Source organism: Dendrobates tinctorius, unplaced genomic scaffold, assembly GCF_039654945.1.
Source record: "Dendrobates tinctorius isolate UK_male_01 unplaced genomic scaffold, ASM3965494v1 ptg000011l, whole genome shotgun sequence".
Taxonomy (NCBI): Eukaryota; Metazoa; Chordata; class Amphibia; order Anura; family Dendrobatidae; genus Dendrobates; species Dendrobates tinctorius.
The window spans coordinates 46,395,533-46,410,826 of NW_027361679.1; the positions used below are offsets into that span (position 1 = coordinate 46,395,533).

Here is a 15,294-nt window from a genome sequence, read left to right on the forward strand (position 1 = left end):
CTCCTAAGTTTAAGCCTAGATTTATTGGACCTTACAAGATTTTGGAGATTATTAATCCGGTCTCTTTTCGTTTGGCTCTTCCTGTCACATTTAAAATCCATAATGTGTTTCATAAGGTAGTGAGGCTGTCTTTAGGCTATTTAGTTCTCCGGCTGTGATCGAGGGGTCTAGGGCACCGTAGGAACCCCCCACGGCTACTGCTAGTTGTTGTTGATAGGTTTAGGGGTCTGCAATCCGATAGCTGCCAATTTCTCTGGTTTTCTTGACTTAGCTAGTATTTCTGTTTTTGCCTCCTACGGTGACTCATTCATAACAGTCCTGTGTCCTTGTGTGTACCACATTGAGCATGGAGAAAAGAAAGAAGACCAAAGAACTGTCTGAGGACTTGAGAAACCAAATTGTGAGGAAGCATGAGCAATCTCAAGGCTACAAGTTCAACTTCAAAGACCTGAATGTTCCTGTGTCTACCGTGCGCAGTGTCATCAAGAAGTTTAAAGCCCATGGCACTGTGGCTAACCTTCCTAGATGTGGATGGAAAAGAAAAATTGACAAGAGATTTCAATGCAAGATTGTGCAGATGTTGGATAAAGAACCTCGACTAACATCCAAACAAGTTCAAGCTGCCCTGCAGTCCGAGGGTACAACAGTGTCAACCCATACTATCCGTCGGCGTCAGAATGAAAAGGGACTGTATGGTAGGAGACCCAGGAAGACCCCACTTCTTACCCCGAGACATAAAAAAGCCAGGCTGGAGTTTGCCAAAACTTCCCTGAAAAAGTCTAAAACGTTTTTGAAGATTTTTGGCAGTTCCAACTCTTGAACAGATCACGTAAAGTTGACCATGAGAAAAGCATGGAGATTGCAAATCAATCCCTACTACTTTCAAGGACTGTCCATGAGCATTGTTAATGGACATTGCAAATAGCAGTTGAACTGGAAACTGGAGGCGTTTAAAATCAAAAAACAAATCAGAAGAAATGAGTGGAATTCTTGGAATGAAAATGTCCTCTCCTTTGGCACATCCTGTTTCAGAGCTGTGTATCTAACCCTATCCTGTGTGATAATGTCTGCAGAGCTGTGCACCTAATTCTCTCCTGTGTGATACTTTCTGCTGAGCTGTGTATCTAATCCTATCGTGTGTTACTGACTGCTCAGCCGTGTATCTAATCCTATCCTGTGTGATACTGACTGCTGAGCATTGTATCTAATCCTATCCTGTGTGATACCGTCTGCTGAGCCGTGTATCTAACCCTATCCTGTGTGATACTGTTTGCTCAGCCATGTATCTAATACTATTATGTGTGATACTGTGTGCTGAGCTGTGTATCTAATCCTATCCTTTGTGATACTGTGTGCTGAGCTGTGTATCTAATCCTATCCTTTGTGATACTGTCTGCTGAGCCGTGTATCTATTCCTATCCTGTGTGATACTGACTGCTGAGCTGTGTATCTATTCCTATCCTTTGTGATACTGACTGCTGAGCCATGTATCTATTCCTATCCTGTGTGATACTGACTGCTGAGCTGTGTATCTATTCCTATCCTGTGTGATACTGGACTCCCCCTGCAGTCTGTGTCAGAGGGTGGTCTGTGTTGGCACGGTAATAAATTGTGTTATTTCAAGCTTTACAGAAGGACGATAACACCATAGAAATGATAAGAATAATAGGCCTCAGTTACCACAACTGTCTACAAAGAAAACTGTTGATGATAGCAACCAATCACAGCTCATTTTACATCTTTTAAACAGCTCTGGGACAGCGTGGCGAGTTTTGAGTGGCGACTTTTATGTTTCGACTTTTATGTGGCGAGGTTGGTGTATGTGTGGTGAAATGTGTGCTGAGGGTGGTATATGTGTTGAAGCACGTGGTAGTGTGTGGCTCATTTTGTGTGTGTGTTCATATCCCCATGTGTGGTGAGTATCCCATGTCAGGGCCCCACCTTAGCAACTGTACGGTATATACTCTTTGGCGCCATCGCTCTCATTCCTTAAGTCCCCCTTGTTCACATCTGGCAGTTGTCAATTTGCCTCCAACACTTTTCCTTTCACTTTTTCCCCTTTATGTAGATGGGGGCAAAATTGTTTGGTGAATTGGAATGCGCGGGGTTAAAATTTCACCTCACAGCATACCCCATGACGCTCTCGGTGTCCAGACGTGTGACTATACAAAATTTTGTGGCTGTAGCTGCAACGGTGCAGATGCCAATCCCGGACATATACACACACACACACACACACACACATTCAGCTTTATATATTAGATATATATATTGTATTTTATATAGTATTATATTATATTATAATATATTTTATATTATATATTAGATTTTATTAGATTTTATATTATATATATTTTATACTATATTTTATATATTACATAATATGTGTGTATATATATATATATATATATATATATATATCTGTTCTATCCATTCAATCTATTCTATCCATCCATTAATCAGTGAGTTGGAGTAGCGGATAATCTTTATTAGCAGGGCTGATGCTTTGACATCTTGCTTGTCCTATTGCAAGAGGATTGTGAACACCGCAGCAGGGTTTTTTTTCTACTTTCCTTTGTTAAATAAGATTTGGTTCAGGTTATCACCTAATCAGAAGCACATTAAGTAGAATGAGGTATACTCTGGCTGAAATTCTACTGACACTGGAATGGAATGGCTGTCAGACATGTGCAAAAGCTGATTTTTATAAAACTGTGCAGTGGTCTCAATTTTTGTCAGAGCTGTCTAATATAATAAAAAAATATAAAATTGCATAGATGGATGGATCGATTGGATGGGGAGAGAGATATGACTGTAAACATAATAGAGTAGATTAGTAAGGAGAATTTAGCTATGTGAATAAAATATAACTTTTATTTCAATACATAAAATGTATAATTGAGTAAAAGAATCACATATATCCAAACTTCTGGGCATATATTGGATTACTGCTGTATGTCAGTTAGTATATACAGCTCGGGCAAAAATTAAGAGACCACTGCACAGTTTTATAAAAATCAGCTTCTCTACATGTCTGACAGCCATTCCATTCCAGTGTCAGTTGAATTCCAACCAGAGTACCCCTAATTCTACTTAAGGTGCTTCTGATTAGGTGATTACCTGAACCAAATCTTATTTAACAAAGGAAAGTATAAAAAACCCTGCTGTGGTGTTCACAATCCTCTTGCAATAGGACAAGCAAGATGGCAAAACAAGTGGTAGTAATATCCCAAAAGTAATAGGAATGAAAAAATAACTTTTAACCATGCCAAAGGAGTTGAAAAGAAAAGTCTTAAGTGAGGAAAAGAAGGGCTCAATTCTGGCTTTACTAGCAGAGGGATACAGTGAGTGTCATGTTGCCTCCATCCTTAAAATTTCTAAATTGGCAGTCTATTACAACAAGGTCAAGCAGCAGACATTGGGGACAACAAAGCTACAGACAGGCAGAGGGCAAAAACGACTCTCCACTGACCAGGATGACCGTCATCTTATTCGAATGTCACTCAGCAACCGCAGGATGAAATCAAGTGACCTACAAAAGGAATGGCAAATGGTAGCTGGGGTGAAGTGCGCGGCAAGAACAGTTCGTAACAGGCTCCTAGAGGCAGGGCTCGAGACATGTAAAGCTAGAAAAAAGCCTTTCATCAATGAGAAGCAAAGGAGAGCCAGGCTGAAGTATGCCAAAGACCATAAGGATTGGACCATAGAGGAAGGTAATCTTCTCTGATGAGTCTAATTTTCAGCTTTGCCCAACACCTGGTCGTCTATTGGTTAGATGGAAACCTGGAGAGGTGTACAAGCCACAGTGTCTTGCACCCACTGTGAAATTTGGTGGAAAATCGGTGATGATCTGGGGACCCTTCAGTAAGGCTGGAATTGGGCAAGTTAATCTTTGCGAAGGAGTATGAATCAAGCCGCATACAAGGTTATCCTGGAAAAGCATTTCTTCTGCTCAGGCAATGTTCCCCCAACTCTGAGGACTGGTTTTTCCAGCAGGACAATGCACTATGCCACACAGCTAGGTCAATCAGTGTGTGGATGAAGGACCACCACATCAAATCCCTGTCATGGCCAGTCCAATCTCCAAACCTGAACCCCATTGAAAACCTATGAAATGTAATCAAGAGGTAGATGGATAGTCACAAGCCATCAAACAAAGAACAACTGCTTACATTTTTGTATCAGTAGTGGCATAAGGTCACCCAAAAGCAGTGTGAAAGACCAATGGAAAGCATGCCAAGACGCATGAAAGCTGTGATTAAAATCATGGTTATTCCACAAAATATTGATTTCTGAACTCTTCCTGAGTTAAAACATTAGTATTGTTGTTTCTAAATGATTCTGAACTTGTTTTCTTAGCATTATTTGAGGTCTGCAATCTCTGCATATTTTTTGTTATTTTGATCATTTCTCATTTTCTGAAAATAAATACAAAACTTAGTGCTTGGAATTTTGAAGACATGTTGTCAGTAGTTTATAGAATAAAAAAGCAATTTACATTTTACTCAAAAATATACCTATAAAGAGAAAAATCTGACAAACTGAAAATTTTGCATTGGTCTCTTAATTTTTGCCAGAGATATATATATATATATATATATATATATATATATATAAAATATATTTATTATACATACAGCAAGAACCAACTAAACTACCAGTTTCACTTATAAAACCTGCACAGCTGGGATGAATGAGTAGAATTATCAATTGTGGTTAGTTTCCATTTTAAAATGTTGTCCAATCTTACGCTACAAGTCTGCAGTTACTCTATGTGACTGCAGACTTGTGAATCCTAACATCGCGTGCGCTGCGTGCTGTGTGGAGTCTCTGATGCCAGGAACGGGTAGTCATGTGATCGCAAGAATTCGCTATGCATACTCCCAGCCACATTCTTGCTAGTCTGTTACCGGCCTTGCTCAATACACCTGCATTGAACGAGGCCACACCCATCTAGTCGGAATTTGGCCGGGAGTATGTATATTGCAGGCACATGACTACCGGCTCCAGAGTAACCCCATAGCTCCCAGTTAACTCGATGTGAGGATTCACACGTCTGCAGCCACACAGAGTGGCTGCAGACTTGTAGCTTTAGACCAGACAACCCCTTCTGTTGCATCATGAAACAGAGCCTGGCTGTGTGAATGCAGGCAGATATTTTTCAATGAAGTGCTCCGTTATTTTAGAGAAAACATAGTTTGAAGAGCTAGGTGGGGAACATAGGAATAAGCATGAATAGTCCGCCATTGCCAGTCACATCAATTCCTATGGTTCATTGAGAGTTTTTTTTTTCCTGCACTCTGTCCATCAATAGAATAGTGCAGGGATAAGCTGGACGAGGGCAGCACTGGACTAATCAAATCTATTCCTATGGTCCTCCTTCGGTTCTTCAGGTTTTTTTTTAAATGTTGGAGCATTTCAGAGAAAAACATACCTGACTGCAATTGTGCAACTAGGATCTGATTCATGTTGACCTTTTTAATTAGTGTAAGTGCAGTGATGTACCAACGTATAGGCATCCAGAGTATTTAACACAGGTTCTAGTTTCCAGGGGGCCCAACAATCCTCTTTCACTTGGCCAAGTTATTTTGATACAGGATGCGGACATTAAATTGTACCTTTTGCCTCTGGTGAAGAAAAGTTCAATTACACTTCTCTACCAGTGTACTTATATTGCTTGTTGCTTTGCAATTCAAGCTACTTTTGTTCCATTATCTTACTCTTAGCCCTAAATACGAAGTGGGAGATGTTACACTGTTTGCTATGAACTTGGACAACCGTAGCAAAGAAATGTATTTGCCAAGCTTCTTGTCCGGAAAGATTGTGGATGAATATCTCCTTTTACCCGGAGAAAAAGGACTACTTTCTACGTAAGTTCCAATTCAGTGATTTATTATATGAGAAACGCATGTGTAATATATAGAAAAGCTAAAAGATATTCACTTTTTACCATCCTTCCAATGAAAACCCAAAAGTCATTATCTCAGTAAATTAGATAAGTTAACAAAAACACCTGCAGAGGCTTCCTAAACGTTTAAAAAGGTCCCTTAGGCAGGGGTCACACTGCATTTTAGCAGTCCGTTAGACGGACTGCGTTACACCGTGGCATAACGCAGTGTAACGCAGTCCGTTAACGCTGCTATTGCCCTCCATTGACGGGCGCATCGCAACGCATGCCGTAAAGCGGCACGTGTTCACGATGCGCCGTCATTCAGTGACGGAGCCTCGGACGCGGGCTGCAGCATCTGAGGCTCCGTCACCGCTAGTGCTGATGAATCATCAGCGCTAGCTGGTATAGCATAACGCGATCGTGTTATGCTATACCATTTATCCAGCCCGTCAACGCTATGCATTGAAAGGGCTGGTTAAACGCAATGCGAACCTAGCCTTAGTCTTTTTCAGTGGGCTCTATAATCATGGGGAAGACTGCTGACTTGACAGATGTCCAGAAGGCAGTCATTGACACATTTCACAAGGAGGGTAAGCCATAAAAGGTCATTGCTAAAGAAGCTGGCTTTTCACAGTGCTGTATCCAACCATAATAATGAAAAGTTGAGTGAAAGGAAAAAGTGTGGTAGAAAAAGGTGCACAAGCAACCGGGATAACCGCAGCCTTGAATGGATTGTTAAGAAAATGTAATTTATAAATTTGGGGGAGATTCACAAGGAGTGGACTGCTGCTGGAGTCATTGCTTCAAGAGCCACCACACACAGACGTATCCAGGACATGGGCTACAAGTGTCGCATTCCTTGTGTCAAGCCACACATGACCAATAGACAATGCAAAGAAGTGTCTTACTTGGGCCAAGGAGAAAAAGAACTGGACTGTTGCTCAGTGGTCAAGGTGTTGTTTTCAGATGAAAGTAAATTTTGCATTACACTTGGAAATCAAGGTCCCAGAGTCTGGAGGAAGAGTGGTGAGGCACACAATCCAAGCTGCTTGAGGTCTAGTGTGAAGTTTCCATAATCAGTGATGGTTTGGGGAGCCATGTCATCTGCTGGTGTAGGTCCACTGTGTTTTATCAAGACCAAAGTCAGTGCAGCCATCTACCAAGAAATTTTAGAGCACTTTATGCTTCCCTCTGTCGATAAGCTTTTTGGAGATGGAAATGTAATTTTCCAGCAGGACTTGGCACCTGTCCACACTGCCAAAAGTACCAATACCTGGTTTAAAACAGTATCACTGTGTTTGATTGGACATCATACTTGCCTGACCTTATCCCCATAGAGAATCTATGGGGTACTGTCAAGAGTAAGATGAGAGACACCTGACCCAACAATGCAGACGAGCTGAAGGCTGCTATCGAAGCAACCTGAGCTTCCATAACACCTCAGCAGTGCCACTGGCTGATCGCTGCCATGGCTTGATGCAGTAATTCATGCAAAAGGAGCCCTGACCAAGTATTGAGTGCATTTACTGAACATACATTTCAATAGGCCAACATTTCGGATGTCATAATCATTTTTCAAGCTGGTGTTATAAAGTATTCTAATTTACTGAGATATTGACTTTTGGGTTTTCATTGGCTGTAAGCCATAATCATCAACATTAACAGAAATAAACACTTGAAATAGATCATTCTGCTAGTAATGACTCTATATAATATGAGTTTCACTTTTTGTATTGAAGAACTGAAATAAATTAACTTTTCGATGATATTCTAATTTAGTGAGAAGAACTTGTATATAATGCTACATTTATTCTTAAGTGTAACATATACAATGTAATATGCTCCTAAATATAAAAAGGTAACTTTTGTACACATGGATACAAGCTATGAAAGTAACAGCTGAGAAATCCATCTCAACTTGGGAAACTATTAATGAAACAAGATCCTAATGTGGCGTTAGTCTGTAGTTTTCTCTTAATGGCGTTGGCCAGGCTTACAATATTGATGCATGATAAAGGAGAAAAAATGCCAGCAATTGCAAAAATAAGTAAATTAAAACATCACATTTTATTAAATCCATAAAAATTCCAAAGGGGAGCTTAAAAATTCATGTAAAAGATGAGGCACTGGGTTTACGTGTTTCAAGATGATTATCTTAGTCTTGGTCAAGGCTAAGAGAGAGTCATTTCTTTGGATTTTTATTTACTATAATAAATGTGATTTTAATTTACCTATTTTTGCTGTTGCTGGCTTTTTGTTCTCTTTTCTCTTGCTTCATACACTCAGGAAATGACCTGAGGCTAACGTGCATGGCACCCTACTTTGAGATATTTTCCTACCCGGTGAGCTGATGTTTCTGTTTTTCTTACAATATTGATGGCCTATGTTTAGAATAGGTAGTTAATGTCAAATCAGTGGAGATACTTCACCCAGTTTCCCAAGCAAGGGGCTATTTTCAGCTTTTGGCAGCAGCAGGATATAAATGATGAACAGAGCTGCACTGGTACCACTCCATTCACCTTGTAGTTGCTGTTCTTGGGAACTATATTCCTCTTAATAGCAGCTGAGCTGCAGCACTTGAAAATGGCAACTACTCAGAGAACTAAGCTCTGCTGGCTGCCTTTCACTTTTTACATCCTTCTGCCAACAAAGGTGAAAATTGCTCATCGGTGGATGTTTCGGAATTCCACCGATGTGATATTGATTACCTACCCTAAAGGATATCAATACTGTGGGCCTTAAAAACCTCTTTGATTATGTAAATACTATAAGATAATTCTTTCTATCTTCAATTGATACCTTTTTATAGTTAATCAAGCTATTGTTTTTCCTCCATCTAGAACAGTCTTGCTGAATGGTCAAGTTTTAAAGATGGTGGATGAAAAAACATTGCCGGATCTGAATGGGAAGCAGTTGGATCCGGGCACTCCTCTTATTCTACCTTCTTTGAGTTTTGGATTTTTTGTTGTTAAAAGTGCTATGGCCAGTGCTTGCCTGTGACTTACCGTATGAAGAAGATTAACAACTAGTTTCTCTATGAAGAATTAATCTATCAGATTAATAAATTGCTTTTTTCCCTCAGGTAAACATTTTTGCTGCTAGAATTGAAATTGAGCATCAACATTAGACTTGTTTCTGAAAAGCAATGTGTAATCTGTATTAATACATGTACTGTAATAGTGACTTTGCCATTAACTTTTAGTCTCACCTATAACCCACCTGCATAGCTCTAGGAGGTGCAGAGTTAGCAGTGGCACCTGGGCCCTGGAGTATGAAGGGTGTCCAAAAGCCCCTCTGACACACATTAAGGCACCACTATTCTTAATAACCCAAGATGGTTAGGGGGGCAGATATAGAGTTTGCATCAGGTCTTTTCTGACATTCATCAGGTTGTCATTTTTACTTCTTTAATACACTTCACATATACAGTCAGCTGAAAATTCCAGCAGTGGCCTAACATTTCAGTGCATGCGGCAGAAAACAGCAGCTCCGTACATTTATTGACAGCTGCCAAATACTGCTGTTTAACTCCTATTGACGTCAAAGGGAGAAAAACTACAGTACCCAGCTGCTGTCGAAGCAGATTTCGGCTTATCGGTGGGAGTGCTAGATGTGCGACTCACACCCACTTCATATTCTTGTCCTATCCTTTGGATAAGTCATCAATTATTATGTTCAAGACAGCCTCTTTCACAAAATGTACCTGTGGTCTTTTCAGTACTGTAGCTGGACCCTTCTAGTCTTTATTCCAGGTACATTAACAGCTCAATATTACATTGACATGGTTGGGTTACCAGTAATATAGCCGGTTCCTTAAAGTGTCACACAAGCCATTTTTCAACACAACACCAGGCCACATTTTGATTGTGCTACTGTGAGCATCCTGTGTGGCCTAAATGTGCTATCATGGATGGATAGTCTCTGGACTTGTCTCCTATAGATAACATCTGGGACATCATTAATCGACAATTGCAAAGGGAGCTGCCAGCAGAGGATCTTGATGATTTGTGTGCCCATTTGCAGCATGTCAGAACATTCTTCGGGCAACCATTAATAACCACATTGATAACATGCCAAGGTGTGTGAGTGAGCGTATTTCTCTACATAGCACTAATACTGAATAAATCAAGATTCCACGACTTTTTCTTCTTAATCTTTCAATTTAAGTGTTGAGGAGCGTGATATATCTCTATCTTATACAACAAAGGGGACATGGCAAGCTTTACTTAACAGGAATAGTTCTGTATCTTTGTCAGTGCCCGTGTCTGATATTTTTGCACACTACGGAACCAATATACAACCCCCCTCCCCCCCAAAAAAAAGTGGAAATTGTGGTGTGCAACCAAATTATTAATAAATTTTTTTGCTCTGCACTCTGTTTTCAAAATTGTCTACAAAAAAGGTGGTGGCATTGAGTTCATCACATTTCTTAGTAATGTGTGCAATTTATTATACCTGATGAGTTGTAGTGAATGTGAGTGATCAAATTGCGTGGATATTTTTGATAGCTCTGATGCAAACTTGTCAAATGATGCATTGCGCATCAATTTTGATTGACCTTTTCGCATGTTATACTGAATGAAATATACTTTTGCATGTTAAGGCTAAGTGTACACGTTGAGTAAGTGGATGCAGAAATTTATGCACCATTTTTGCATTTCTTGGCAGGAAAAACGCGACTTTTTGATTTCTTTTTCAGTGAAGTTAATGGTGAAAAACGCACAGAGAATTGACATGCTGCATATTAATTTTTGCTCCAAATCTGCAAGTCACAAATATGCAACATGTCCATGACACTTAAGGTATCTCACTCACTTTTCTGGCATCAGGATTGCTTCAGGTTTTGCGCTAGCAGATCTGTATGGCAAAAATGCACCAAATCTGCAACGTGTGCATAAGCACTAAGTGAAAATAGTTAAAAATGGAAATGTAAAGTTCTAATGATAGAAATGGCACATATGGTTATTACAAAAGGTTGTAATGGTGATGTAGTGCTATTAAACTTTATACTTCTGAAAGTGTTTAGTGTTTTTTATCTTTGAAACTCTATTCAGGATTCTGGTTAAACATGTTTACGCTATGTTCATATGTTGCATTTTTGCAGGCAAAATCTGCTCTTTGGCAGTAAAGAAGTTGCTTACTAAAAACCGGTTTAGGTGCATTTTTCAGGATCCAAAAGTTCAGCTTTGCTTTGACCCCAGAAGTATGAACACAGGTCATCAATGTGAAACTATAAAATCATTTTTTTTAAATCAAATTTAGTGGAAAAAGATTTTTATGTCTGAAAAAATAGTGACTATTCTGAACAAAACAGTTAAGGAGTTCATGAAAAAATGCACAATTACAAATGTAACAGCAGGGGGAGGTGCATTGGTCAGGAATAGTTAACCTAAGACATGGACAGAGCATTGCATTTGTAGGACATGGTTTACTTTCACAGTTTGATTGGCCACAATCATTTTTCAATTTCACACCTTGATCAGCCAATGTTTACTTTTTACACATCACTAATTTAATTAAACTGCACTAATAAAATACCTGGGTATTCTATTAGATCACAGACTACACATGAGTCAACAGCATGCTGCAGCAGCAAAAAAGGCAAACACAGTTCTAGGATGTATTAAGAGAAGCATAGAGTCTAGATCATGTGAGGTAGTTATCCCCCTCTACGCCTCCTTTGTCAGGCCTCATTTTGAATACTGTATCCAGTTCTGGGCACCACGTTTTAAAAAGACATTGAAAAACTGGAGCAAGTTCAGAGAAGAGCTACCAGGATGGTGCGCTAACTGCAAAGTATGTCCTACGAGGAATGGTAAAAAGATCTGGGAATGTGTAGCTTGCAGAAAAGAAAGAAAAGAGACTTAATAGCAGTCTATAAATATCAGAAGGTTTGTCACAGTGTAGAGGGATCATCCTTATTCTCATTTGCACAAGGTAACACAAGAAGCAATGGAATTAAACTGAAAGGGAGAAGATACAGATTAGATATTAGAAAAACCGAGAGGGTGGTTGAATAGGTTGGTTTGGCTTGGGATGACGACTGTGGTAAGGTTTGGAATGAGGTGGGACGTTATTGGGTCATGGTCACAGGTGGTGAGGCAAAGTCTAAAGCTGAGAAGAGGGAGGGGGAACTGGTGGACCTAGTAGAGAATTTAAAGTACTGAATAGCTGTTTAGAGTTGAGACAGGTATGATATGAGAGATGAGAAGTAGGTTTATTTTGCTGCAGTGAGCAATTGCAAAGCATTTTTACTCCTTCTGTTACTGGAGGGGCTACTACATTCCCTTTCTTTGGCAGCTGCACAGCGGTATGTTTTGTAGATGAGGGCCAGAAAGAACATGTGCTCCAGTAGATGGCAAGCTCTGCATCAATTGTCCTCTTCTCCTCTCCCACCACCTTACCATCACACACAGTACAGTCCTCAGAGATGGCACCCCAATTACACTTGTTTTCCCCCACGTCACAACTCTTCAACTGCCAACTGACTGTAGGGAACCCCGGGGAACATTGTGTTGTCAATACAAAAACATTAACAGCCTTGTAGCGCTGGAGTCCTGGGTTCCAGCCACACCAAGGACAGCATCTGCAAAGAGGTTGTATGTTCTCCCCATGTTTGCGAGGGATTTCTCCTAGTACTCATTTTTCTTCCCACACTCCAAAGACATACTGATAGGAAATTTAGATTGTGAGTCCCAATGAGGATAGTGCCACTATTGTCTGTAAAGCGATTTGGAATTACTGGTGCTATATAAGTGATTAAAAAATAAGTAAATAGAAATTGATGCCACTTTTTATGGTATCTGCCCAAAATTTGTGGAAATATTTGCTCTCCAAGTTGAGTCTACTTCACTTGTGTTGCCTGAATTTGACACAACTGTCAGGGTGTGTGCACACGCTGCGGAATCTGCTGCGGATTCTGCAAAATCCGCAGATAAATCTGCAGGTGAAAAGACCTGCAGTTTATCTGCGGATTAGCCTGCGGTTTATCATATCCACAATTGAGGAGATGGTAAACCGCTGCGGAATCCGCAGAAAGAATTGAGATGCAATTCTTTCTGCGTATTTGAAACTGCAGCAAAATCCGCACGGAAAATTCCACAGCGTCTGCACAGCGGTTTTTAATTCCCATAGGGAATAATGGTACTGTACACTGCAGGTAATTCTGCTGCGGATCCGCAGGGCCAAATCCGCTGCGGATCCGCAGCAGAATCCGCAGCGTGTGCACACACCCTCAGAGTACCAGGCCTACACCTGTCATTCATCCACCAGTTACTGATCAAACTTTAACCCCTTCCTGACATGCACCATACTAGTAACAGAAAAACTGACGGCACATCAAGAACTAGTCTGAATAGGTGCATACCAAAAACAGCTTGTATATCAAAATGTCAAAAATGGTTGCACTCAATTTCATGAAATCATGTCAATATGGAATCTATGAAGTGTGAATAGCATTATGGCACACTAGGCAGTCAGATTAGGGACCCATTCGATTTTGAGATTACCTTGACGTTGGTGAATGGGCTCACAATTTTTGGCCAAATTTTGTGCTAAGTATCTCATGTTTCTTTTCTAAATTTCAAAAGCCATTATGCTATTCACACTTCATAGATTTCATATAGACATGTCTTAATGCAATTGAGTGCAATCATTTTTCTCATTTTGATATATGCGCCATACTAGTACTGCTCTGTGGGAACTGTGTACTAGTACGGCGCTGCTATTTCCGGTCACTGCGCTGCATCGTGCGGTGATCTGGTTAGGATGGCTTCTCTTCCTGAAAGCAGACCATCAGGACACGTCACCACAGGGGGCTGATCCGCCCCCCCCCCCGCGTCAGCGATTGCTGTGATTGGCTGGCCAATCAGCACCAAAGGGGTTAATCTAAAATAGGGATCACTGCCCTGCATGCTATCTTTACCTCAGATTTGGCGTGCAGAGCGGTTCTCCAAGTCCCTCTGTGTCACCTGAGACAAAGAATCCATTGGTGGCCAGTGTGATTATCCCTGCGATCTCCTGCCTCCAAGTGCTGCTACTCCATTGAAAGCCTCCTGCGATCTGCCTGCTGTGTACTGCTTGCTATGTGACTTCTGTGATCACAGCAGCAGCACCTCCCTCATCCTTTTCCCAATCCCCCATCCCTGTTCCAGTATCCCCTTCCAATTTAAATTTTTAGTGCACTTTTTTGCGCTTTTTTTCCTGTGTGCGGTGTCCTGCGCAGAGCATTCTTGCTCTCCCTGTGTCCGCAGTGCACTGATCAGTATCGCTGCTGATCAGAGACTGCGCCACTGGAATTTTTCTTTTTTTAGCTAGTTAGCGTAGCAGACATCGCAGTCTAAGTAACGTCCGAATTTTTATTTTTTATTTTAGAAAAAAAATAATAGTACTTAGTACAGTGTAGTTTTAGACGTAGCTAGGTAGCGTAGCCAGCGTCACATCGTTAGTGACGACCGATCTTGTTTTAGAGAAAAAAGATTGTACAGCGTAGTTTTTGAGGTAGCGTGTTAGTATAGCCGACATCACAGCGTTAGTGACAGCCTCTCTTGATTTAGAAAAAGAAACGTACAGAGTAGTATTATAGGTAGGGAGGTAGCTTTTTTTTTTCTTGCATAAAAAGTGCTTTGGGGGAGCGTACATCACATTGTTGGTAACATCTGTTTTTCCTTTTGTAAAAAAAAAAAAAAAAAAATTTGCGTCGGGTACATTTACAGGGAGGGCATTAGTGTAGTGAATGTCTGTATTTTTTATACCAACTTTTTTTTACATCTGATTTTTCTTTCCATTTTTTCTTCTATATTTTATCTTTTTTTCTCTCTGTTTTGTAATAATAAATAGTACCCTATACACAAGCCCCACACATTACACGTGTAAAAGCACCACTTACATACACATCCCTGAGGTTTTGAAAAATACAAAAATTGCCACTTCGTAAAGAAGGCGCTATTCACCAGAGGAGGCTTACGCCTTCCTTGCGTCCAACATGGATTCAGCCAGTGAGGAAGTTCCCACATTCCTCTATTCCTCCTCCTCATCTAGTGAGGAAGGATCCCCAACAAGGCGCCATACGACCCAGGCAACTCCTGCCACAATCGATCTCATATGGATTGCACCCCCCGAAAATTATCAGCCCGTCATCCCTGAATTCAGCAGCAGGTTCTTCAAATTCTTTTTCAGTGATGAAATATTAAATCTTATGGTGGCCAAGACAAACCTGTATGCTCCACAATATTTCACCCAAAATCCCACCTCAACATACACCAGATGTACCCCTGTAAATGCAGCAGAGATTATGACATTTTGGGGAATTGTGATGCATATGGGCATAATAAAAAAAACAACAGAGCTTCAGAAATACTGGAGTACTGATCTTTTCTACAGCACACCAGTATTTTGCATGGCCA

The 15,294-nt window shown here is 40.5% G+C and overlaps 1 protein-coding gene across 1 annotated transcript in view; it reads left to right on the forward strand.

Annotated features, from left to right (window-relative positions):
* Positions 1-10,908, forward strand: part of HPSE (heparanase) — an 89,281-nt gene extending 78,373 nt beyond the window's left edge. Inside the window, exons 11-12 of the mRNA XM_073541756.1 lie at positions 5,727-5,870; positions 8,731-10,908. Coding sequence (XP_073397857.1) covers positions 5,727-5,870; positions 8,731-8,890 — 304 coding nt within the window. The 3' untranslated portion in view covers positions 8,891-10,908. The remainder of the gene's footprint in view (positions 1-5,726; positions 5,871-8,730) is intronic.
* Positions 10,909-15,294: the final 4,386 nt, after the last annotated feature.